The 25,638-nt window shown below is 39.8% G+C and overlaps 1 protein-coding gene across 3 annotated transcripts; it reads left to right on the plus strand.

Annotated features, from left to right (window-relative positions):
• phka1a (phosphorylase kinase, alpha 1a (muscle)) lies at positions 1–25,309 on the plus strand. 3 transcript variants are annotated; one of them, XM_042069636.1, is made up of 33 exons: positions 1–616; positions 7,639–7,797; positions 9,447–9,494; positions 9,607–9,775; positions 11,618–11,700; positions 11,884–11,964; positions 13,187–13,285; positions 13,448–13,594; positions 13,907–13,960; positions 14,073–14,195; positions 14,697–14,792; positions 14,882–14,989; positions 15,161–15,239; positions 15,654–15,788; positions 16,621–16,730; positions 17,143–17,287; positions 17,458–17,536; positions 17,848–18,029; positions 19,239–19,409; positions 19,591–19,676; positions 19,948–20,093; positions 20,399–20,552; positions 20,702–20,781; positions 21,300–21,378; positions 21,526–21,655; positions 21,835–21,936; positions 22,133–22,248; positions 22,673–22,711; positions 23,168–23,212; positions 23,349–23,510; positions 23,827–23,880; positions 24,023–24,223; positions 24,314–25,309. In XM_042069636.1, exons 1-33 carry the CDS (start codon positions 539–541, stop codon positions 24,485–24,487), a joined length of 3,714 nt encoding a protein of 1,237 aa, XP_041925570.1. In that variant the 5' UTR covers positions 1–538; the 3' UTR covers positions 24,488–25,309. The 3 variants fall into 3 exon arrangements, with proteins under 3 accessions (XP_041925570.1, XP_041925572.1, XP_041925571.1); XM_042069638.1 differs by having other exon boundaries at positions 17,848–17,918; XM_042069637.1 differs by lacking the exon at positions 22,673–22,711 and having other exon boundaries at positions 2–616.
• Positions 25,310–25,638: the final 329 nt, after the last annotated feature.

The raw sequence follows: 25,638 nt of genomic DNA on the forward strand, positions 1-25,638 counted from the left end.
TGGCCTTGTCACCCGAGACGATCCAGGAACACGTGTGCCTATGCCCAGGAGAGCGGAACCTAGCGTCCTTGCAGGCACATAGAATAACTTGAAGATAAAAAAACAAAATATTTAAGCTACTTCTTCTTTAAATTCATCTGTATAGATAATCAGGCTAACTGCATATTTTAAGTTTCAGCGACCTCGAAACGTGACGTCGATATGACATCGGACTAAGTTTATCACTTTAATTAGAGATTGGTCTTTTCTGTTTGTTTTGTTTTGCTTCCTTGTAGCCGACAAGCAGATTAAGCTATCCTGTCAGTCTTGTAAGTTTGGAAATAATTGCGCGCAATGGCATTTGGATAAATCTTAAGTTTGTGCAATATTTAGGAGGACTGTTACGTTGCTTGCATTAATTAAAGTAAGCAATTTCGTCACAGAGAAACAAAATTGGACAATATCAATAGCTGATTAGCAAAGCAAGCTAACATGGTATACTTTACTATTTGAAAAACTACTGGAACTGGAAAACAATAGACAATCTTACACGGACACAATGAGGAGTCGCAGTAACTCTGGAGTGAAACTCGACAACTATGCCCGTATAGTTCAGCAAACCATCCTGCGTTACCAGGTGAGGCGAATTATATTCTCCCTTAACATATCAAATTGGTAAGCTTGCATGTTTAGGCTATAAAGTGGCGTAGATTTTATTTAGCAGCTGATTCCATGCGTCAGTATGCCTCCTCACAAGTCCATACGCCACAGTGACGATCCGAATGAATACATTGATGACAGTGTAGGGACACCTCACTGTAGGCTACAAACTAAAACAAGCAATCATCCACGACATAGCACACGTTTTGACTTTGCAATGGACCTGGCCCAACCATGTTGCTACAAATACTAGCCGTTGTCCGTTCTCATTATATTCTTGCAGTCTTTCTAAATATTAGTCTTTATGACGTGTTAATGTCAGGTCGTCCTTAAAATAGCCTATTTCTTGCTAGTCTGTAACAACTTAAGCCAAACTGAAACAAATTAAGGCTATGGATTGTGTGTGTGTGTGTGTGTGTGTGTGATATGATATGTGTTGATCCTCTATGAAAACTTACCACTTAATTGCTTGGGGTTGCCTCTTGCCAGGCTATATAGGCCTTTATTCCACTCAGTATGGGCGACCATAATGGTTTATAATTTTTTGTTTACAATATTATGAACAAACATGACTCTTAGCATTTTGAAATGCTTTTGCAGTATTTACACGGCAGTATTTTATGCCTTTCAGTTGTAGTTTCAAGAAAATCATGCTGACAGTCCTATATTTTTGAAGAGGGTGCACTGTCAGAGGATGTTTAGGCAATATGACAGGAGTGGGAGTGAGGTCCCCATGCAGCTGTCCTGGCCCAGTCCCAGATGGTTAGAGAGCAAGTTGGCCCTGACATTCGCGTGCACACACACACACACACACACACACACACACACACACACACACACACACACACACACACACACAATGGGACAGAGAGAGAGAGGCTATATCACACAAACAAAACAATGCAATGGGATAGGGCCACTTGATGACTCAAATGTACAAACAGCAACATCATGGAACCTCCTGAATCTTACTTGCTATTAACCTTTTCTGCACCGTTTTCTCACATTCTACATCAGTAATGGACACACGATACACCAGATTGTGCACATTCTCTGACTTCAATATTACCCATCATGCTTTGAAGACCGAGACCCATTTATTGAGTGTTTATTTACTGTTTGGGTGTCCTTTCTGAACAAACCCAAAATGTTAAAGTTGAAACATTCATTGTTCCCCTTTTGACATAGTGTCATACAGTAATTGATAAGGTCTCCTGTGTGAATAGCAACCGTATGATTGCATACAACAAGTAGCAAATTACCTGTGATTGTTGCTCAGCACTGATGGCTTTGCATGGGAAATTATGTTGCTCGTGGGAAGATCTTATTATTTCTTGGTCTGGTCACATATAGAAATACTTTGATGAATGCAATGTCAAGAACCACCTGGCTGTCACTACTTCCTTTGTCTTGTCTAAATCTGTGATGTGGAAATGAAATGATTTTTGAGTATCATCATTGTCACGAGCATACAGTGTTGTTGGGAAAATGTAGAATTTGATTCTTGAAATTTAGGTCTATTTAAAAATGTAATCCATCATCATCATCATCATCACCATAATGCCAAAGAAGAGGTGCTTCTTTCTCTTTTGGCCAATTTGACAAACTGCTAGGAATGGGGTTTTTTTCCAGCAATGCGTTTCTTGGCTGAAATAACTGAAATGGATATGGTGAAATTGCAATGAATGAATGGAGAAATACTGATAGAGTGTGTGTCAGAGTGTGTGTCACACTCCCCACTATATCTTCAATCTCCACAGCCATCTATTCAAGGTCTACTCCTGCGGTTTACGGTCATCGTATGAAATCAATGTGAATGCACATTATATTGTTCAGCCTTGTTTCAGAGTAAACTATTTTCAAATTTTTTTTTGCTCTAAGGACAAATTAAACATATAAGTTAAGGGCTCAGCAATAATATTAGCAGAAATATGGTACGGGCGCTGTAGCCTGTCGCACCACAGCGCTCCCCAAAGAGGGGAATTTTTTTTATCGAAAATGGACTCTTGGGAGTCTTGCTTCATTTCATTATCATCATCTTCCTATCCAGCAGGAAGGATGGTGCGGTGTGTGTATTGAACAGTGTGTCTATTTGCTGTGAGGTAGCTGAAGAAGTTTGCAATTTGTTCTCTACTCAGGAACTCGGGAGGCTACAATTTTCTTGTGCATTCTGGACTGTTCAGTCTTTATTGACTCCGCAATCTTCTTTGGATTGTTCACTCTTTCTACCTTCATCATACAGTGGTACCGAACATTTAGAGTTGATGCTGCCCAACAAGTGACTTATTTTGCAGTTATCTCATTATATGCAGTTCCATGTGCTGAAGTCTCTTCTGACACACCTGTCTTAGTTGATTGGGAAGTGCTTGGGGCCGTGTTTTTCAAAGAGTAATCAACCCTTCTTGGTTGGCTTAGTGAAAAAGTCAGCTGCACACTGGGGAAAAGAGAAGTTTTTAACGTCTTCCTTGACTTTGACTTTCACAAGCTTTGGTTGTGTTTTCAAACTACTGACTCGTTTAAAGAATCCCATATGCAACTTTTTGTAGTGTCCCCGAAAGTAATCAAAAATGTTTACCACATTTCCCTGGTTTTACTTGTTAATCTTAGCCTAGCCATCATGTGCCCTGAGCAGTACAATACTCAAAGAATACGGGCCAAAACAATGGCACAGCCATTTTTTTTAAGCTTTTACAAGGCTCGTCAGGTTAATCAGTTTTGTCATCACAGGATGAGGAATCTACCTCAGCTAAGCATTGCAGGATACTGATACTGCCTTGTCCTGTATGCAGTCTTTGAATTCTTCAACACATTTCTTGTACTTCTTCACCGATCTTCTACCTGCGATGCAGCTGCTCTTCTATACTCTCCAATGGAAGGCTTTTTCTTGATCTTATTATGACCGCCGCGCAGCGAAGCGGCGGTCATATAGGTTTAGTCAGATTTTTTTTTTTTTTTTCTTTTTTTTTTCTTTTTCGCATGCCCAAATTTCCGTCAATGATTCCCGGGACACTGAAAGACCGGGGTACACGAAACTTGGTGGACATGTAACCCCACATGGATAGCATGGAACCATCGTTTTTCGTTTTGATCTGTAGCCCCCCCGCTGAATTGGACCCCCCGAAAGGAGGGTAGGGCAGACACAGTTTTCTGTGAATATCTCGAAAACCGTAGGGTTTAGGAGGACCATTTTTTTTTTGTATGTTGATCTCAAGGGGCCATGTCAACCCATTCCATAACCACTCATTTCATGTATAGCGCCACCTAGTTAAACACAAAAAAGTAAAAATGAGGTGGTGTAATTGAAGGTATCTGTGACCTAATATAGTCAAAACTGCACGAAATTGGAAGTGTAGGATCATTATGACACCCTCTGTATGCACGCCAAGTTTTGTGGAATTCCGTTCATGGGGGGCCACACAGTAAATTAATTTATGTTACTATACACCAACTGGCCTGTAGGTGGCCGGAGACAGTTTTCTGTGAATATCTCGAGAACCGTAGGGCCTAGGAGGTCCACCTTTTTTTTGTATGTTGATCTTAAGGGGGCATGTCAACCCATCCCATTACCACTTATTTCATGTATAGCGCCACCTAGTTAAAAATTAAAAAGCAAAAAATTAGGTGTTTTCATCTCAATATCTCTGGCTGACAAGGTCAAAACTGCACGAAATTAAAAGTGTAGGATCATTATGACACCCTCTGAATGCATGCCAAGTTTTGTGTACTTTCGTTCATGGGGGGCCTTACAATAAAATAATTTATGTGTACATTTAGTGACGTACACCAACAAGGATTCCCGGGACACTGAAAGACCGGGGTACACAAAACTTGGTGGGCATGTACCCCCACATGGATAGCATGGAACCATCATTTTTCGTTTTCATCTGCAGCCCCCCCGCTGGACTGGACCCCCCGAAAGGAGGGTAGGGCAGACACAGTTCTCTGTGAATCTTTTATGGTATGTTGGTCTCAAGGGCCCACATCAACCTGGCTCATAATCACTCATTTGTGATTTGCCCCCCCCCCGGTAAAAAATGAAAATCAGTAGGATTAAAAGAAAGCCAAAATAAATATTCATCATCATCATCATGGCTGCATTTTCAGTATTGGCGAGAAGTAGTCGTTTGTCCACTAGATGGCGCATCGTTGCAGTGAGACGTAATTTTGTTGGAAGTTAAAAGTGAGTTGGAAAAAACAATGGACGCTTCATACAAGGACTGTAATTTACCGCAGCGAACATCTAATAAGGATAGGACGATGTTCACATGAAGTGTAATTCCCATTTCTTCTTGAAGCCGAAATAAATCTGAGGATGTTTATCGGACATGCTTGGTTTTTACTGCAGGTACGTTAATCTTGTAATATCAATAAGGACCTAGGTAATGTTACCGTTAGCGTTGGTTGAGTGATGGAGGCATTTGATTTATTGCATTTGTAGAAAACTATAAATGCGGTTATACCAAGCAAATGTATAGCAGCACTGTTTGTATCTTTCGACTGTCATTTATTGCACGTGCTACAAAATCATTCTGTGCAAAGGAAGATTTACCAACGTTACACCGGTCTGATACAGTTTTGCCTATACATGCGTGAGACTGAGACGCCTGTTTATTTTGTTTTAAGTGCGTGCAGGGTGTGAGAGGGGAATCGATGTGCTTTGATTACAGCTTGGTAGTTGTAGTCTGTGAAATTAAAAAGCACGTGTGTGTGAAGTATCCAAACAATGACACCTTCATTTCATTATGGCTGCTTTAGCAAAACACCTTAAGCTACTGTGTAGTGGGTCCCATTTAGAAGTGGCTACTTCATTCGCGCTTTCCTTGACTCATGGAGCTGCGTGAATGTTATTACAACTTTTCGCCACGATATGACAGTTTAAGTCCGCTTGATACTGTAAGGCGTAAGCCATTGGTTTCCAAAGGAGATTTTATTTGTGTCGCCAGCATAGCCTATTGACAATTTATGTTGTAAATAGGCCTACCTTATAATCCTACCTTTAGCTTAGGGAAGCTAACAGCTTTCTATTAGGATCTAGTTTGTTAGTTACCGTTTTGTCATAACTCCCTGATGCATTTTTGCATTTAGAATAGCCAGAGCGTGTATATCTCAATCGGAAAATTAAACAATATCGGGTGCCTATGGACTAGGCTGGGTGAACCCAGCCTGATCTGCCCGCTATTTATTTTTTGATTTCTTAAAAGATTGAGCTTGGTCTGATGAAAGCCAGACTAGCCATGGACCTCAGTTAAACAATGCAAGGGAACATAAATCAGCCTATATTTGCACTAACAATAACGGACAAAAGCTCTTCAACTTTGGCCCGTTAAAATGTGTATGAACAGTCTAGCGACGCATTTCATCAAGGCCCATTTGGACATGTCAGTTATTTGCACCACTGGTTAGATGTAAAACAGCATTTCGTTTCAGACTAGGCTACTGTTACTTAATTTGTGCATTAACAATAACGTTTCAGACTACTGTTACTTAATTTGTGCATTGACAATAAAGTATTACATGAACTAAAGATGACTAAAATCTTATGTAAGAAGAAGAAACATTCACAAAAAATCCATCCATCCAAAAATGACCTTTGTTTTTGATAGCTGTTGAAAATGGCATGGAACTGACAGAGATGTTTTTGTTTAAAAATACATAAAAAATAAATAAATAAATAACATTATGCTGATACCTTTTGCTTTTCCCAAATACAATGTAGCCTACAGGTGTAAGTGACCTTTCATCAATCCAGTTGCAATGGATGAACTGTGATGAACTGCCCTACTTGTGATTGTTTAGAGATTTTAAAGGTTTTATAACAATTCTACATCTTCTTTGGCTATTCTACAATCTATTCACCTTTTCAGCACCAGTAGGGTACTTTCTGTGCAGCCGCACACACACACTCAGGCATGCCAAACAAGCATACACAAAAGTTTCAAGAGTGGGGGATGGAGTAAAATATGGAGACAAATTGAAGTGTGATTTATTTTCGCGGAACGGATGTACAGGACTGAGCGGCGGTCATATTTTGTACCGCTATGCGGTACATCTAGTTAGAGAAATGCTTGGGTTTGAGGTAAAATCAAGTTCAGTGAGAGATATGATCCCAATCTCTGATAGAATAAAGCCATGTCAGTGTTGTCACATGCCAAATTTGTAGAGGGATGCCAGTTTTTCGTGTTAAATTATAGATTCAGTCTGCCTAAATGTTTTTTTCTTAACTGTTGCCTGCCAAGCAGATATTTCTATCTGCTAGGTGGTCAGCATACATTTTTTTCACCACCAGTGTATTTCAAGTTTTCAAGTGTATTTTCCAAATGGAATGTCACGAAAAATAAACACAGCCTCGTACCAAGAAACAGAGGTGGCATCTATCATCAGAAATTGAAAGCACTATGCTATTTTGGTTCTACCTGTGTACTAAAAAGGAGTGAACATTTGTGCTAAAATCATGTAAAATCATCTGGTTTAGAATGGGAGAAGTCAGCTGGTTTAGTGAATGGTAGGAACGAAGAGATGGTTATCCAGCATTGCATAGAAATAATGAGAGGCAGGAAGAGAACCCTGGCTTCAGAAAGTATAACGTCCATGTGTAGTAAGGATATTTGTAATGTTTTAAATACTTTAAAAGAATGTTTTTGTAACTAGAATCAGATGTTATATTTAGCCAATATTTTGATTAATGATCTGATTCCAAGGCTGTTCACCAAATGGTCTAAAACCAGCTTAGCATTATCTGTCGGCAAAGCCCTATGCATAGTGATAGCATTATGCCACAAAAATACTTGAGTGGAAACCAGCATGATGGTGTTAAGTTACAAAAATATCTTTATTTGTGTTTTTGCTGCTGTTGGTATTTGCAAGAGTTGTTGTCTGTTGGCAACTTAGTTAGCTAATGTCTTTTTTTTCTCATATGAAGGTCTACATCAAATGCTTACATCGATGTCTGTATACAGGTGTCTGTATCACAGCCTTATTTTATTGTTATGTTGTGATCAGGACCCTGTGACAGGGCTGCTACCAGCTAGTGGAGATCAGCCACATGCCTGGGTCCGGGATAACGTCTATAGCATCGTGTCTGTGTGGGCCCTGAGCTTGGCGTACCGCAAGAATGCTGACCGCGATGAGGACAAAGCCAAGGCCTACGAACTGGAGCAGGTGAGCACACACATTTTTACACATGTAGTGGTCAGAAACTAAACTGCTGCCAGCTCACCTATTAAAACTTGAGAGAGTAAATGTCTTATGAATGTTGTTTATGTTATGTTTATTTTGAATAATGAATTACACTTTTCCCAACATCAGCCCAAACAGGGTAAAATCAAATAAATAAGTCAGTAACATTACTCCAGATATTGACATTGCATTGTTTGCATGCAGATTCATAATTATCTCAGTTTAAGCTGCTCTGCACTAAGCTGTAGTTTTTTGAAGCCTCAGTGAGAGTCTAGGGTAAGCTGATCTTGATAGGCCGCTTTACAAATTCTGACTGAAAGGGAAACCTGCTGTCACCAGACTGAATATGTGTGTGAGGGCCTACCACAGAACATGTCCTACAGAGGATGCCTTGCTCTCATTCTGTGGCTGTTAAAGCTGCAGTTGGCAAGTCTGACAGATTGAGGGGACTTAGCCAAAATTTTGAATGTTTACAACTCTCATGTCCCTCCCCCACTACCACGAGCACCCTCTCATCGAGTTTGTGCTCGTCAGTGCGCAACAGACTGTGATTGACAGTCAGATCTTTTTGAATTTTGGGGCAGCCGTGGCCTACTGGTTAGCGCTTCGGACTTGTAACCGGAGGGTTGCCGGTTCCAACCCCGACCAGTAGGCACGGCTGAAGTGCCCTTGAGCAAGGCACCTAACCCCTCACTGCTCCCCGAGCGCCGCTGTTGTTGCAGGCAGCTCACTGCGCCGGGATTAGTATGTGCTTTACCTCACTGTGTGTTCACTGTGTGCTGAGTGTGTTTCACTAATTCAAGGATTGGGATAAATGCAGAGACCAAATTTCCCTCACGGGATCAAAAGAGTATATATACTTATATACTTATACAGATCTCACACAGCCCTGCTCTGATTGGACCAGAAGAACCGGGAGCTGTGGATTTTTGCAAAACGAATAACAGGCTTGGTGGAGGTAGAAGTGCAGGGTTTTTTCTAAAACCGGCTGATTTATGTTGTTCTGTCGGAGCATAGTGTCGTTTCAGTGAATATGATCAAAAAAATCTTGCCAACTGCAGCTTTAACATGGGATCATTTTCAAATACAGTGGAACCACAAATCCTTGCCAAGAAGCCAAACATTTATTGTTGCATTAAACTTACTGATTACTAGATTTTGTTGTCTATTAAATACCGAATAGTATTTTATCTGTGAATTATTTAACATGCAGAGCTCTGAGCTCTTTAATCCATGTCGTATCAGTCCGTCTCTTGAAATGAAGAGGCTTGACAATATCAGTCAATGATGTTGGTAATTAATGGTATGTACAGTATGAAGGTGTTTGTATGTAAGTGTTATAGCTCTGGTTAGACAGAGGCAGAGACAGTGTGGGCACCAGGAGTCTCAAGTTACTCTGTCCTAATTAGGTTGAGGAGTAGAGGGAAAGGGCAAAGTTGAACTGGGTATGTTTGGTTGTCTGGTAAATATCTCTGTCTATGTTCGTGACCTTCTATTAAAAGCAGTCAAAAGGGCAGTCATGCATCATTTAGAATACAGAACTTTATTCTTTGACAACTGCAAAAAAAAAAGTGTAAAGTGTCTTATTTTTCAAAAATAATATTTTTTTCTTGCACCCTGTCTCTTTCTAGAGTGTGGTTAAACTAATGAGGGGAGTACTGCAATGTATCATGAGGCAGGTGAGTTGGCTGTACATCAGCTCTATTTCTGTGCAATTGCTCCTGTGGAGATCATATTATTTTTCTTATGTAGATCTTCTTAGATACCTTTTTGAAATGTGTGTCTGCTTAGTTGGATAAAGTGGAGAAGTTCAAATATAGCAAGAGCACCAAGGACTCCCTGCATGCCAAGTACAACACCCACACGTGTGCCACAGTGGTGGGGGACTCGGAGTGGGGCCACCTCCAGGTGGATGCCACTTCTCTCTTCATGCTCTTCCTGGCACAAATGACTGCCTCAGGTTGGTATGGATGTGTAGCTTAAGCTACTTGCAAACGTGTTCAACCCTTCTGAAAATCATGACCATCATCGTTGTCTAGTTTACAAAACACACTTGCTTGTGCATATTTTCCCAGTCTGTGTTTTCATCATGAACAGTTATGCTGTAGTATATTGTAAAGGATATTTTTGGTCTTGTATGACCATAAAAATGTTATCCATACCTTAAAGCTACAGTTGGAAAGTCTCATCGAGTTTGTGCTCGTCAGTGCGCACCAAACTGTGATTGACAGTCAGATCTCACACAGCCCTGCTCTGATTGGACCAGAAGAACCGGGAGTTGTGGATTTTTGCAAAACAAATAACAGGCTCTAGGTAGAGGTAGAAGTGCGGTTTTTTTTCTAAAACCGTCTGATTTATATTGTTATGTCGGAGCATAGTGTCGGTTTCAGTGAATATGATCAAAAAAATCTTGCCAGCAGCTTTAAGCACCCTCCATATATGCTTTGTTTTCTGATGGCTTTTTGTCATCCTGCACCAGAGTCTAGTTTAGCCCTCAGGATTGTGGACACCTGCACCCCAATGCCAGCTACTTAGCTTTGTAGATTTTCTGCAGTAATGGCTAGACTACTGGTAGCTTCTCTCACTAGTTCATATCTACAGGGGACAGGGACAGCTTTTTCTTTTTTTTTCTACGAAACCTATTGATGCAACTTCCGCTTTTTTCTTCACAGATAGTGCATCAAAAACACATGAATATTTTCATGGTGCCTTTTCCTCGCTTAAGCATTAAGAATCCTCTTGATTCTTCAGTCCTCATTTTCCTCTTCATTGGAGTGATTTGTATATCAAGAAGGGGATCACTACTTTGACCACACATAGGTCGTACCTAACCATCACACCATTGTGAATGTATAGCTCTCTGCCCCTTCATAACCATTTACTCCTATATAAATAGTGTTCTACTTAAATTCTATTTTAAATACCGTTTCTGGTGATATAATTAGCCATGATTTACACAAGCATGAAATAAACAGACCTCTCATTATATGAGTGAGTCTCAAGTAGCAAGGAGCAAACATGCTAATAAAAATGTGCATCCTTTTTGTGAATGACTTTGCTTGAAAGCTACCGGTAAATGAATGAATACATTTTGTTTTTACTCTTGACCCTGAGCTAGTGCTTTTAAAAAACACACAATCATACCCAGACAGTGCACACTACTGCAGACACAACATGATGGTGCTCCATAGATACTCTGTGCGGAAGATACGGATGATGAAATTTGTGGTTTTACGAAATCATCCGCACTGTGTGGAGACTGTGTGTGTCCACAGAACTATACTTAGGCCTTAGAGGGCACCTCCGGATCATTTCTTAGTAGTTTGTCATCTTCCTTAATCTGGAACCCAAAAGCCCAGGGGGTTGAATACCTTGCAAGTAGTAGCCTATATTTCATTTTTCAATTTCTTTTTTGTTTCGTTTAATGTTATGTAATGTAAAATATATTGCCTTTGGACATATGCTAGACCATAAATGTATGCAATAAATGTACTGATTGGGAAAATATATGTGCATGCCAAATATATTTTGTAATTGTGGAAATGGGGATGACTCAGTTTCATAACATAACGGGTAGAATACAAATGTGATTTGCCATTTGTCATACTACTTTGAAGATTCAAAAGTACACACTTAAAACTAATGTGTTGTCCTTATCTGGACACAGAGATGTGTTAAAAACAACGCAAGTTGTGTTGTTTTGAATACATTCGTTTTAAGAGTATATGAACACCAGTGCCGACAAAATACAAACACATTTAGACAATGTCCGTTTATTTCTCTTTTGTGCTGTGTTTCACAGGACTCATCATTGTCTACACACAAGATGAAGTGGATGTAATCCAGAACCTTATGTTCTACATTGAAACTGCATACAAAGTGGCTGTGAGTAGACAGAAGAGTATTTTGTGCATTTTTTTTTTTATTTTTGACTCAGATTGTCATTTGTTCTATTCTTCTTCTTCTGAGTTATGTGATCATCCATGATGAAAGCTGAAAAATAGTATCTTTGTATATTATAAAAAGATAATATTTATATACAAAGATATATTTTTATCTCTCCAACAGGATTATGGTATGTGGGAGAGAGGCGACAAGACCAACCAGGGTATCCCAGAGCTCAATGCTAGCTCTATTGGCATGGCCAAAGTAAGTGCAACACTCATTGTCAAAGCTACCACAAATTTAGCCGCATCATGCTGCATGACAGTGTTTTATGCAAATAAAAAAGCTGTGTATTAACTGAAGTGCCCGATAGTCTAATGAATCAGAATCAAGTGTTTTAATCATAAAAAAGAATGGAAAAAAAGAAATGCATTCCCATGTATAGCCTGCCCCTGTGTAGGCTATTAACTTCATTAACATCAAATTTTGCAAAATCAATGTATAAACCTTGGTTTAGTACCCAGGAAACGACGGTGCTGAGCACAGCTCAGAAGAGGTAAACTAGGTTTATTGGTATGTATTTTTATTGAGCTGTATAGAATATATAGTTCTCTGACTACTTAAGTCAGCAACACACCCTATACAGAGTAAAGGCGTGAGAGCAAGTAAACTACCATGGAGTAAATGACATTTGGATTTAGCCTGGACATGATCACTCTGTCCCAGTGGCTTGCCCTTCCACTGAGCAGCTGAGAATGTAACTTAGGATGGCATGTTATGATCCATGCTCTGGTGGAGCACCCCTCGGGCTATCTGACCTTATTTAACCTCAGTATGATTACTCTAGTGTACAGTTCTCAGATTGGCTGCTTCGATCCATGGGTGAGCAGCAGCCGAAGGCTTTAAAGGAACACACTACACCTTTTTTGGGCAACTTTTACAACTTTTTGGGAAATAAGCTCATTAGCCGAATACCCCAGAGATAGATAGGAGGATGCATTCCCTCCTCTCTGCAATAACCCAGTCTGATCACACCAGCCTAGCCTAGCATAATTCACTGGAATTGAAAGCCTATAACTCCCTTTTAGCTACAGGCTAAATCAGCTATCAGTCTAACCCACTTAGAGTGAATTATGCTAAAGTAGGCTAACAGTGTCAGACTAGGTTACTGCACGCACAGAGAAGATAAAGATGTCTATCTTCAAATAAGATAATTTCCCAAAAAGTTGATCTGTACAGGGTCTGATGTAGGCCTGAGCCCGTGGGAATAATAATTCCTAGTTCTTGCTTAACCAGCATGGAAACACTAAAAAGTGTCTGTTTGTACTTCTTTGGTCAAATATATCCCTGCAGTGAATAAAGTTGTTGTTGTGGTTTTGAGAATGTTGCTAGAACAGTAAGATATGAAGCCCTGAATGAATACATTTATGGATAGCTTTATTGTATTTCTATGTGATGAATAAAGCTCTCTGAATTCTGGTGACAGGCTGCACTGGAGGCACTAGATGAGCTAAATCTGTTTGGTGCCAAAGGAGGACCAGGGTCTGTTGTCCATGCATTATCAGATGACATTCAGCATTGCCAGGTAAGACCAGCGTAAAGTATTCTTTTATTAAATAATGAAAAGTCCTAATAAGTTCCCTATACCTCATGTGCATCATTGATATACTGAAGTGACCTAATGCAGCCCAAGGGGGCATATGAAGAACGCTGGTAGTTAATCAGATTTGTTTTTTGTCCTTCACAGTCCATCCTTAATTCCATGCTACCCCGGGCCTCGACCTCCAAGGAGGTGGATGCAGGAGTCCTCTCCATCATCTCGTATCCTGCTTTTGCAGTGGAAGACATGAGCATAGTCAATCTCACCAAAGAGGAGATCATCTCCAAGCTGCAGGTCCTTCTGATAAACACTTTCAATCTGTTCCTAGAGGGTTTCTGGATGAAACGTTCAAAACCAATGCAGATACTTTGAAATGAAAATGAATCGGACGTTAGCATAACGCTTTACAAAATGTTTTGACATTTTGACATTTTTGTATGTCCCCAAGTTACCATTAGCTCAATGTTGTTTTCTGTGCCACTGGAAATGCCTTAGGTTTGTTTGTTTATACCGTTGAAAGGGTCTATATCAGACTGTATTTACAAGTTTAAAGCCTTATGAACAGAATTCCTTATTCCTGTAATAATTATCTTTCCCTCTTTACAGGGACGCTATGGTTGTTGCAGATTCCTCAGGGATGGCCACAAAACCCCCAAAGAGGTGAGAAGTGTGAGGTTGTGAGGTTTGTAAGGACCTCTTGTGAGGTATCAACTCCAGCTCTCTTCCACTGGCAATCGCACAAACTTCTTTTTCCATCTCCCCATACTGGCAGGATCCAACCCGACTATATTATGAGTCTGCTGAGCTGAAGTTGTTTGAGAATATTGAGTGTGAGTGGCCTCTCTTCTGGACTTACCTTATCCTGGATGGGATTTTCATCAACAGCCCAGAGCAGGTTGGCTGTGTGTGTGTGTGTGTGTGTATGTGTGTGTGTGTGGAGAAAGTCCCTGTAGACAAGCTGAAGTATGTTTCACCTATGCTATTTGGTTGCATATGCGTATACAGTTATGCTCATAAGTTTACATACCCTGTACAAACACAATGCTAAAGTTGACTAAAAAAGTGGAGGAACATTTATTTATTTACGGTACATTATTCATTCACAAAGAAAATTGGTGTCCTTAAAGGTTTTGTAAACTTTTGAGCACAACTGTAACTTAAAACTACTCTGATTAACATTGTTTTGGTCCCAAATGAAAATATACACTCTGTATCATCCAAAAATCTAATGTAAACATTCATATTCAGCTCAGCTTACTAAAGTAAACATGTTGGAGACGTTAAAGGAAGATGTCCAGAGTAAAAATGTAATGTAAATGTATAAACAAGTTTTGCTTGAATCTGTGTACTACTACTAGCATTATATTCTAATTGGCTGATCACTGATCCGTATCAGGTGCAAGAGTACAGGGAAGCTCTAGATGGCATTCTTATCAAGCAGAAGGATGGGATTCGTCTGGTACCAGAACTCTACAGCGTCCCGGCAGATAAAGTGAGAAAATCCGTTGTTCTTCTAAGTGGTTAGTCCATTTCTGATTTAACACTTTCTGAGTTCATGTAAATGAATGTGTGTTTGACCAGGTGGATGAGGAGTATGTCAACCCCCACACCGTGGAGAGGGTACCTATGGGCAAGTGCCCTCTGAGATGGGGCCAGTCTCTGTATGTTTTGGGGAGCCTCTTGGCCGAGGTGAGGTATTAATGTTTTGTGTATTTCTTTTTCTTCTTCTCAAGTGTTTTGCGGTTCTGTTCTTTTGAGATATGATATGACCCGTCTTGCCTTAATCTGATCTGTGAACAGATGTAAATCTCTGATTTGCCTTTCTACGAGTGCTAAAGCAGCCTTTTGTTTTTGGTGCAGGGTTTTTTGGCTCCCGGAGAGATTGATCCTCTGAACCGGCGCTTTTCCACTATCCCAAAGCCTGATGTAGTTGTACAAGGTTTGCCAATTTAATAGACTTTTCAAAACTTTTTTTTTAACCCTGGTTGATATTTAGCATTCTTAAGATTACCTAATACATAATTTGCAAGACTACATAGCTCAAACCAGGCTACTTCATAGAAGTGAAAAAGATCATTCACCATTTTGATGAATAGGATCATTCACCATTTTGTGAATTTACAAAGGCAATTTATGCAATCCAGTTATGGGGCAGCATTGCAGTTTAAACAGTTTTTGACTTTTAAAAAGTAATTCTTGAAATCTTGCAAGTTATAAATCTGTGAAACCTGATACAAATCTCACTGTATTGGTTCCATATACCTATTGCTTATTGAATTAGATTTATGTTTTTAATTTTAATTAATTAAGATTTTAATTTTAATTTACATTTTCTGTGCTTCTACTTTCTTAGTCTCGGTTTTGGCCGAGACAGAGGAGATCAAGCAGCTGCTGATAAAAAACGGGATTGAAGTGGAGACCGTGGCAGACATCCACCCCATCCGAGTACAGCCCTCCCGGGTGCTTAGTCACATTTATGCCAGACTCGGTAAGCGGTGGTTCACCCAAAATATTTTTTTTGCCCAACACATTGGAAGGGAAGGGAAGCAGTAAAGACTTGGAAGGGAAGGAATAAAGACTAGGAATGAAAGAATAAAGACTAGGAATGAAAGAATAAAGACTAGGAATGAAAGAATAAAGAAGAAATAAATAAAGACAAGCCATAAAGACTGAATAGGAGCACACTCTAGGAGGTACCCTTCTGGGACACCTAAAGCCTCATTTATGCTGAATTCTAAATACGGATACGGATTCAGATGGAGCCTCCCTCTGTTCTCCGTGTTGATTTAGTCCATAATTTGACTCTGTTCACTTCAAGCTTATGAATACGGACAGAACGGATCAATGTATGAAACGGACATAGTCACTTTTATATGAAAAGGGAGCGTAAACTAGGCTTAAAGTCTACATCTCTGCCCTTTTGCCAGTTGCCACGGCTACTTTTGGTTTAAACTTGGGCTGTAACACAATGCTCAACAATGGTACTTGGGTGAAACATTTTGACCAATCAAAGCTTATCAATTCGGTCAATCACACTGCAAATGCAACCAGATATGACTTTTTGTGCATTGCAACCTCCACATTTCCAGTGTGATTGCTGCTTAACAGCTTGCACAACTGACAACAATTTTTAGAAATAATTCACAATTTAAGAAATTCAGAGAAGGTCATCTGTGAGGCTGTTTGTGAATCCACACACAATCTGTGAAATCAGAATACATAGTGTCATTTATGTCATTTGTGATTATATTTTATTCTCTTCTGCTGGTATCATAGACTGTTTTGGTCACTGTAGTGTGTTGTCCTCTCCTACTCCACAGGGCGGAACCACAGACTGGGCCTAACGGGAAGACCCTATCGGAGGATGGGAGTACTGGGAACGTCCAAACTGTACATTGTCCGGAACACCATCTTTGCCTTCACTCCTCAGGTACATGATGGCATGAGAACAAGGAGGTTCCATTTAATGCTACACCATGATAGTCACACAGAACATTTGTCTGGGGGACCGTCAGTTTTATATATAATCATGTGCCTCAGGCCCATTATAAACTTTATACTTTATGTTGCCATGGTTGATTTTCAGATGCCATGGATGTTATCATTTCAGTTATTTTGCCATGATTTGGAAATTGATATGGAAAAGTAAACTTTTTGTTAACTATAAACTTTCTGAAGTGTTCTGTGGGCATGCCGAGGAATGCATAATATTCAATAATATTCAAGGAATGCATACTATTCAATAATATTCTAGGAATGCATAATATTCACTATGTAAACTTGACTAGACTAGAGTTGTAGCCAGCCACATTTTTATATACACCTCCTCTCTCTCTTTGCAGTTTATTGACCATCAGCAGTTTTACCTTGCTTTGGACAACAGAATGATTGTGGATATGCTACGCACTGACCTATCCTACTTGTCTTCACGCTGGAGGATGACTGGTCGACCCATGGTCACTTTCCCCATCTCTCAGACTATGCTCAGTAGGTTCATATAGGCTTCCTCCTTATCAAACCTTTGCTTTACTTGAATTAGTTTGAATCCATGAAACATAAAGTAGTACCATCTTTCATTGAAATGTCAGTTTCCCACATTGATATGATTGTCTTTGCCTGATGCTGTTTTGAGCAATGTGTTTATCTTGCTCTCACAGCTGAAGACCATACTGACCTGGATCCGGCTGTCCTTGCAACACTTAAAAAACTTCAGGATGGTTATTATGGAGGAGCAAGGTGATAATCGGAATGTCACATGGTTCTTTTTTGTTGCAAATTTCTGTTGTACTAATCACACACTTATCTCACCAACACGATTTCCCACTATGAGAATTGTAATGCCAGTCGGATTTTCTTTTGTGTTTTTGTTTTGTTCATTTCTGTTGTACTAATCACACACTTATCTCACCAACACGATTTCCCACTATGAGAATTGTAATGCCAGTCGGATTTTCTTTTGTGTTTTTGTTTTGTTCATTTCTGTTGTACTAACCACACACTTATTTCACCACTGCCCCTAATCACACTTTTCCCCTCCCCCCTGGTAGAATACAGACGGGGAAGTTGTCAGAGTTCCTGACCACTTCCTGTTTTGCGCACTTGAGTTTCATGGACAGTGGTAAGAATCGGGGCAGCTGCATGGCCTGGGATGATGATGATGATGATTATGAAGAGGAGGAAGACAATGACTGCTTTGAGCGGCCCATGCATGAGCTCGAATTTAATGATGGTAAGGGTGGAGAGGGGATGCAGAAGCATCAGCCATTGGTACAGTAAAGTTCCATTCATGCTCATGTTTGTCTAAAAACACACCACTTTATTCACCATGTTTCATTTGAAGAAAAATAAGAAGGCTGATGTTCCTGACGGCAGTTTCAGGTAACAGGTATTAGAGTTCACAGAGAACCATGTCATTCCACAACGATCAGCTCTGTACAGGACCCTGTTACAGAACCTTATCATATTATTTTTTTTATAGTTGTTGCAATGTTTCTTCTGAATTGCATCTTTAACTCAAACTGACACAAAACACTTTTTTGAGTGGTTTGAGTCTTAATAGTGAAAACTAAAGTGTCACTGATTAATTAATTAAATTAAGTGACTTAATTAAATGACTAATGACTCTTCAAAGACCATTTCCACTGCTTTGTCTAACTGTCATCTTCATGTCTAGTTAATCACTGATCCTCTCATATCCCTGACCCTTTTAATCACGTACCCTGGCTAAGTACAGATCTACCCTACCATCATTGTGACTGCAATAGAATAGCCTGACTGCTACTTTGATTACACTTTACTTGAATAGTCTGACTATCTACAGGTGCTTAGATTCAACAAGCTATCTGTTGATCCGGTGTTAAAGCCATGGTTAAGGTTATGGGTTGTATTTGGGTAAGGTGATGTTCAGCTATTGCTCAGCAACAATTTTACATACTGAACATGAACCCTAACAGATGATCTGTTAAGTCTCTGTGGCCAGACTATCTAAATCAAGTGTTACCACAACTTTTTGTGGTGTTATTACGCTGCTTTATTGCATGTGATCCTCTTAAAAGCATGCTGGCAGAGTAAATTTGATTGCTGCAAAATGGATTTAAGGAAAGATGAAATAATCCTTTACTTGTCTCAACAATAGAGAAATTGGCATTGTTATGCATGACTTTTCAAGATTATGTATTTGTATTTTTTTGTGTATGTAGGTGCAAAGTGCATGGCACATTACAAAATTGTAAATGAAAAGCATGTGTGCACAGTTCTGGAAAAATGTAATCTATATAGTAATCTATTCTAGTAATCTAATAATCTATTCTTCCAAAAATTAAAGGAACATCTCCACAGCAATATTCTAAATACTTCTTGCTTTTGCCTCGTCTATCTCTCTCTCGATCTCTCTCTCTCTCGATCTCTCTCTCTTTCTCTCTTGATCTCTCTTTCTCAGAGACGGATGACCTGGCGCAGTACCTAGACCAGCTCTTAGCTACTTCAGTTCCCAGGCAAGGTCTCCAAGTGACCGGGGGAGTGACCGGCCTGAGTCGCTTCAAAGCAGCAGCGAATAAGACACGAGAGATGGTGTCACTTATGCGTAAAGCGAAAGATCTGCAGATTCAAAGTGAGTTGTGCTTCTTGTTTAGTCCTCATCAGTTTTCAACTTTTTTTAACTGCGATGTCAGAAATGTTACTTTTAGTAAACTTAATTGAGTAGTCGCACAGTTACCACATTGTTTTGCAATTACTTTAGATTATTAGATATACATGTAACTTGTGAAATGTGCATCTTCCTTTTACTCTAGACATTCACATGTACTTGCCTACTAAGCTGTTCCGCTCCCCTCAACCCGCCCTGAACCTTAGAGATTCTTCTGGACCTCAGAGTCAGGTGTGTGTTCATTTGCATTGATTTGTTTTGAAGTCACGGTTCGGTTCATTTTTGGTACGGTAAGCCTTTAGGTACTGCAAGCCTAAAATTCACTGACAATATTGCTGATGCAGAACTGGAAAAGTATTTTAGAATTGAACCTTGAACAATAAGAATATTGAACCTAACATACTGTACCTAAATGGTTCGGTACAGATACGTGTACCTTTACACCCCTATGCTGTATTGATATGCCATTGTCTTTGTGACTTTGTTCCTTTGCTATCCTCAGGGCCCAGAGGTGATAGTGACCGGAGAGAGTAACCTGCCCCGAGATGTCAGCGGTAACATCGACTATGAAGCTCTAGTCCGACTTCTCGCCGAAACACGCAACCTACAAGATCAGGCAGACATCTTGTATATTCTCTTTAAAGACAAGTTAGTATCACCGCTCAGTGTCACTTTTCATCACAGGTTCTTCACATTGGAAATGGTTCTTCAGAAAGACTTTTTTCATGCCTGTTTGCATTTTCTTTAATGGTTCTTCAAAGAACTATATTGAGGGCTTTGAGGGTTCTTTGAAGCACTATAAAAGGTTGTTCTATCATGGTAATGCTCTGAAGAACCAGTTTTGGCACCATTATTTTTTGTACTACCAGAAATGTATTCTTTTTCATGGTTTCATGGTTTATCTCTCTTTCCCTGTCTACACACTCATCATTGGCCCTTTCTTCCGACTCTAGAGGGATGGACTGGGACACACGCCTGCTAGGTAAGGGAACGACAGTTCGCTGCTTGCTCATGGATCTTTACGAGAAGGCCGGTGACCTGCGTATGTGGGGTCTCATCCGCATGATCTCTGGGATGCTCCGGAAGAAAGTGGAGGAGCTTGACTGGGTTAGATTTGCCGACTGACTTCATTCATTGTTGTAAATTGAGAGTAATGCATGGGCACGTTTACATTGCTTTATCAAACAATACGTACTGTAGTTAACGAGACTCGCCGGAGATGAAAGAATTTGTTTTTGTTTTGTATCTATGGGCAGGCCTGCTCTGATCTGCTGTCACATCAGAAGCATCTGACTGTGGGCTTACCACCAGAGCCCAGAGAGAAGACCATCTCCGCGTTAGTCCACCTCCCAACACATCCACAAATCTCCTACCCTCCACAACAAATACATATCAGACATTTTCACCCTACACAGACTTCACAATATGAAAGATTTGAAAAAATGGAGTAGTAGACAGTATGATAGATGCGGTTGGGAATCTGTTTAAAATCTGTAATATTGATATTTTGGCAGTTGAACATTTGATCACATTTTGGATTAAACCAACTTTCAGCCAAACCAAAAAGTAATACCACTTTGCTCCCGTGCCTTTTGTATCCCTTTATTAGACTACTAATGAGCGGAGTGCAATCATTCATCAAAAGCAAACCGATATTTTCACATTTCACTAGCATTTAGTCAACAGCAAATGCGCCATATGAATATTATGAATAATAACATGCATAATGCATGGGCCATACATAATAAGTCATACATAATGAACATCTGTGCATTGATGTAAAAGTACAATCTAGGCTGTATATACAGTGTATATATACTAAACATTTTGAGTATCACCTTTGCATGTGTGCAGGCCCATGCCTCCAGATGAGCTGGTCAAGCTTATTGATCAGGCCAGTGAAAGTAACATCACCATCGCCATTCTCACTCAGGTGAACATATTCTCATATGTTGTTATTATTGAGCCAGAGCAAGCTTCTAAGTGACTTATCCATATCAACAGATCTCTCTCTCTGTGTGTGTGTGTGTTTGTGTGTGTGTGTGTGGTGTGGTGTGTGACTGTGTCCCCTCTAACACAGGAAATAATGGTGTACCTGGCCATGAACATGAGAACACAGCCGAACTTGTTCAGTGAAATGTTCCGTCTTCGTATTGGTCTTATCATCCAGGTCATGGCCACTGAGCTGGCGCAGTCCCTTAACTGCTCCGGTACGTATGTCCCACCTCTGGCCTGATGGTCGAGAATTGCATACACTTGTGTGTCATGTAAAATCTTATTCTGTATGTGTGTGTGTGTGTGTGTGTGTGTGTGTGTGTGTGTGTGTGTGTGTGTGTGTGTGTGTGTGTGTGTGTGTGTGTGTGTGCGCATGTGTGTGTGTGTTCCTTAGGTGAGGAGGCCACAGATAGTCTAATGAATCTGAGTCCCTCTGAGTTGAAGAACCTGCTCCATCATATTCTGAGTGGGAAAGAGTTTGGAGTGCAGAAGAGTGGTTAGTATATGATTAGGATTTGTGTGCATGTGCACCTTAATTGTTTAGCAACAGGTGTACGCTACTATTTTTTCACTTTCATGATGAAGCTTTTGTGTGATATTAGTTATGAGTGCAAAATCATTATTCTCCTTATACAGTAAGTGAGTCATACACTTCACTGTTGTGTGTATGACTATTTTTTCCCCCCATTTAGTTCGCTCTGTACAGACAGGTGCTAGTCCTGCTATTTCTATCCATGAAGTTGGCAACGTGGGAGCTACAAAGAGTGAGAGAGCGGGCATCAGCAAACTCAAAAGTGACATAAAGATGGTACAGAACCTTCTTCCATATGGACATTTGATGGTGCTCAACATCCTATATTGAAATAAAAGGGCCATGGATCAGGGAGAAGGATTTATTGAATAATATCTCAAGTTCAAGCTCAAGTTCATTTCAGTTTTTGTAGACAGATGTACATTAACACAAGGACAACATTAGAATGGAATGTTTTGGAGGAGAAAAAGCAGCAGGTCAGTTTGTTAATAAGAGCACTAGGAAAGCATTAATATGGTACACTAAGATTAAATAACAAAATAAAATGTAACATTTAAGATGGAATAGAGATGATATAGCACTGTAAACATTTATAAAACGAGTGTTTAAAGTAAAAGCGACGTATATGCAACGTTATTAGCACATATTTCAAATACACAAAGAAATAGTGTGATGTGAAATGTGATTATTTTCTTTGTAGTTGGAGGAACGCAGGTTGTCATGGTCAGAACAAACAAAGGTGACACTATGGTGTTGGTGTTGCTCTACTGGTGCTAATTCTCCAGTTCTAATCAGAGGGATGATGCATGATCATGGCAGTTAATTTTCATTCTGGATCATAATTGCAATTATGGCAGCCTTTTTCATTCTGGATCATAATTGCGATTATGGCAGCCTTTGTCATTCTGGAATGTGTAATTGTATCTATCGGGAGTTTAGTTGTGACAGAGCAGCAAACTATTTTTCATCACTGATGGCATAAAATATGAAAAAAGCATGCCAAGTATTGGAGTTATAAATCTACCTTACTGGTACTGACTGGTGCTGAAAAAAGAAGCGGTTTAATTTTATTTAATTTACTGTATGTCATATTATTTGTTCATAAAAATCACTGGTGTTCCCTTCAAATGTATCTTTCCTCTAAAAGAAATCCTTATCATATTATCATTTTCATATCTGTGTTTCTCACCCGCAGGGTCAACACACACACACTTTGGATGTTGAGCATGTGGAATCCGTGGTAAGAGGAACACCTTCAAAAACCCATTAGTGTCAGTTTACACAGCACTGGAATTTAGTAGTATTGGGATACAACTTATAACATTCTTCTGTGCATGTCATGATATAGGCACGTCATTGATATATTTGCTTTGTAGAGGTGCCGGTTTCCGTCCATTGAGTCGTTAGATGGGGCAACTGTTGCTCATCCAGGAAAAGACAGTCGTCAGGGTCAGTGGCTACGCAGGAGGAGGCTGGATGGAGCCCTGAACAGAGTGCCTGTGGGCTTCTATCAGAAAGTCTGGAAGATTCTACAGAAGGTCAGCAGGATGAGATGATGGGCCCTGATTTGAATAATTGGCACAGTGCAAAGTCTAACTAAAGCTAATTTAATGACTAGGCGAAATAAAATCGCTAATTTAACACCATGGGCGAGACCTTAACTTCAAACATCAATAGGCCAGCTCAATGCTCCCACAGGTTCATGCAAGAGAACTTTACTTGTTAATAAGACGTTGCACTTTGCCTACCATTTAAATTAGAGCCCTATGTGTGCCTTCAAAGAGAGTACAGATGATGGGATATGAACCTTCCCTGTTCTCGAAATGTTAGTTACTCTCTTTGCTTTTTCCTCAGTGCCATGGACTCTCCATTGAGGGATTTGTGCTTCCATCATCAACCACAAGAGAGGTAAAAACCCAATAGAAACACCGCAACATAAAGGTGTTGCTATTTCCCTCTTGCACAGCTCTTAATCATACCACTGGCATCCTTGTCTCATACAACTTTAATTTCCTTGCATTTCTTCCATCCCTACCCTCTGTGTCTGAAGATGACCCCAGGGGAGATCAAGTTTGCAGTGCATGTAGAGACAGTGCTAAACCGCGTTCCCCAGCCTGAATATCGCCAGCTGCTGGTGGAGGGGATTCTGGTGCTCACGATGCTTGCAGATGTGGACATCAACAGCATTGGCAGCATCATCCACGTGGAGAAAATCGTGCACATGGCAAATGATATGTTCTATAAGGATCAGGTATGTCTTAAATCTAAAATATTTTCCCTCAGTAAATAAAGATAAATAAAAACAAATATTGTTAACTCAAAAATATTTTTGGCCCAACAGAAGGATCTGGGTGCTGAGGATAGTATTCTGGACAAAGACCGGTCCACTGGCATCTGCAGGCTCTTGTACGACAGTGCCCCTAGTGGCCTCTACGGCACCATGACATACCTTACCAAGGCAGTGGCCATTTATGTTCAGGACTTCCTGCCCAGCGGCTCCTGTGCCTTACAGTAACTCTCGTGATGTTTTCAGGTGGATGGACAGATAGCATTAGCAAGATACCTACAGTAGATGTTGAGGCTGCAGTTATGGTAGTTAGACACCAACACTGTTTAATTAATTAGTCTGAACTTAGTCTGAACTTTATGTGTGCAGCATCAGTGAAACGTATTATTTAAACTCACATCATCATAGGCCAATAGAATAGGTCATGTCTTATCCACATCCACACATTCTGTTTACATGATTATCTGGCTGTGGCCAGTTCATATGTGGAGCAGTGTTTAGTATTGATTAGAGGCATCCTTTTTATGAGTCAAACAATTTTTGATGTCAAAAGCAATCTTGTGTGGAATTGTATTGTAGTTTTGTCATTGTTCCTTTTTGAAGAATAGTTATTTTCTTGTATTACATCAAGACTACTACTGTTTTAAATGTCAATTAGTACAATTTGAGATAAAGGGAATTAGGAAGAAAAACAAAGACTGTCAAATGTCAAGGTGGTGTAAGTGAAAATTTAAAAATAGGCCTATTGATTTTAAAATCTTTTAATGATTAGGGGATTCGTGGTATTGTAGGCTAATGATGGCCTCAGTATTCAACAGGAAGTCACCACACAATTTTAATTTGAAGAGAATGCATGCTAATCAATTCAGCACCTCAGATAGCTGCAGACTAGCAATCATAATTTATTTATTTAATGAATTGTGCATAGATAATTTACCATATAATCTGGTACTATGTAAAATACTATGTATTTCTTTTGCCTCTTTACTACAACAGTGTGAAGATGAACTTTTGCAGTGTTTACATGCCTAATAAAGGAGAATCACCTCATATTCGGTTCCATTTGTTATTTTAATCTGTAAGTTTATGTAGTTTACATAATGCCCAATTTCTCCACATTATATCAAAGTGAAAGACAAATCATATTTTTGTCTGTAGTCTGATACTTTAGGGCTGTGAGACATCTACACATAATGTTAGCAGCATGTTTCATTTTTAATACAAATGACACATTTGGCTACATGAAAGTAATTGGAGTTTGCTACAATATATGACAGTAGTGGGTGATCTGACAGCAAACAGCATCAAAATACAAGTCACCTCTAGAAAGTCTCTGACAAATGTTTAATGTTACTATGTTAAAAGCCATCCTTACACCA

Source organism: Alosa sapidissima, chromosome 18, assembly GCF_018492685.1.
Source record: "Alosa sapidissima isolate fAloSap1 chromosome 18, fAloSap1.pri, whole genome shotgun sequence".
Taxonomy (NCBI): domain Eukaryota; kingdom Metazoa; phylum Chordata; class Actinopteri; order Clupeiformes; family Clupeidae; genus Alosa; species Alosa sapidissima.

Excerpts from the sequence above, each read along its gene's own strand:
- phka1a (XM_042069636.1), top strand. The coding sequence starts at position 539 with ATGAGGAGTCGCAGTAACTCTGGAGTGAAACTCGACAACTATGCCCGT. Across the intron at positions 15,789-16,620 it reads TCACATTTATGCCAGACTCG|GGCGGAACCACAGACTGGGC; the intron begins GTAAGCGGTGGT and ends CCTACTCCACAG. Across the intron at positions 23,511-23,826 it reads TCTGGAAGATTCTACAGAAG|TGCCATGGACTCTCCATTGA; the intron begins GTCAGCAGGATG and ends CTTTTTCCTCAG.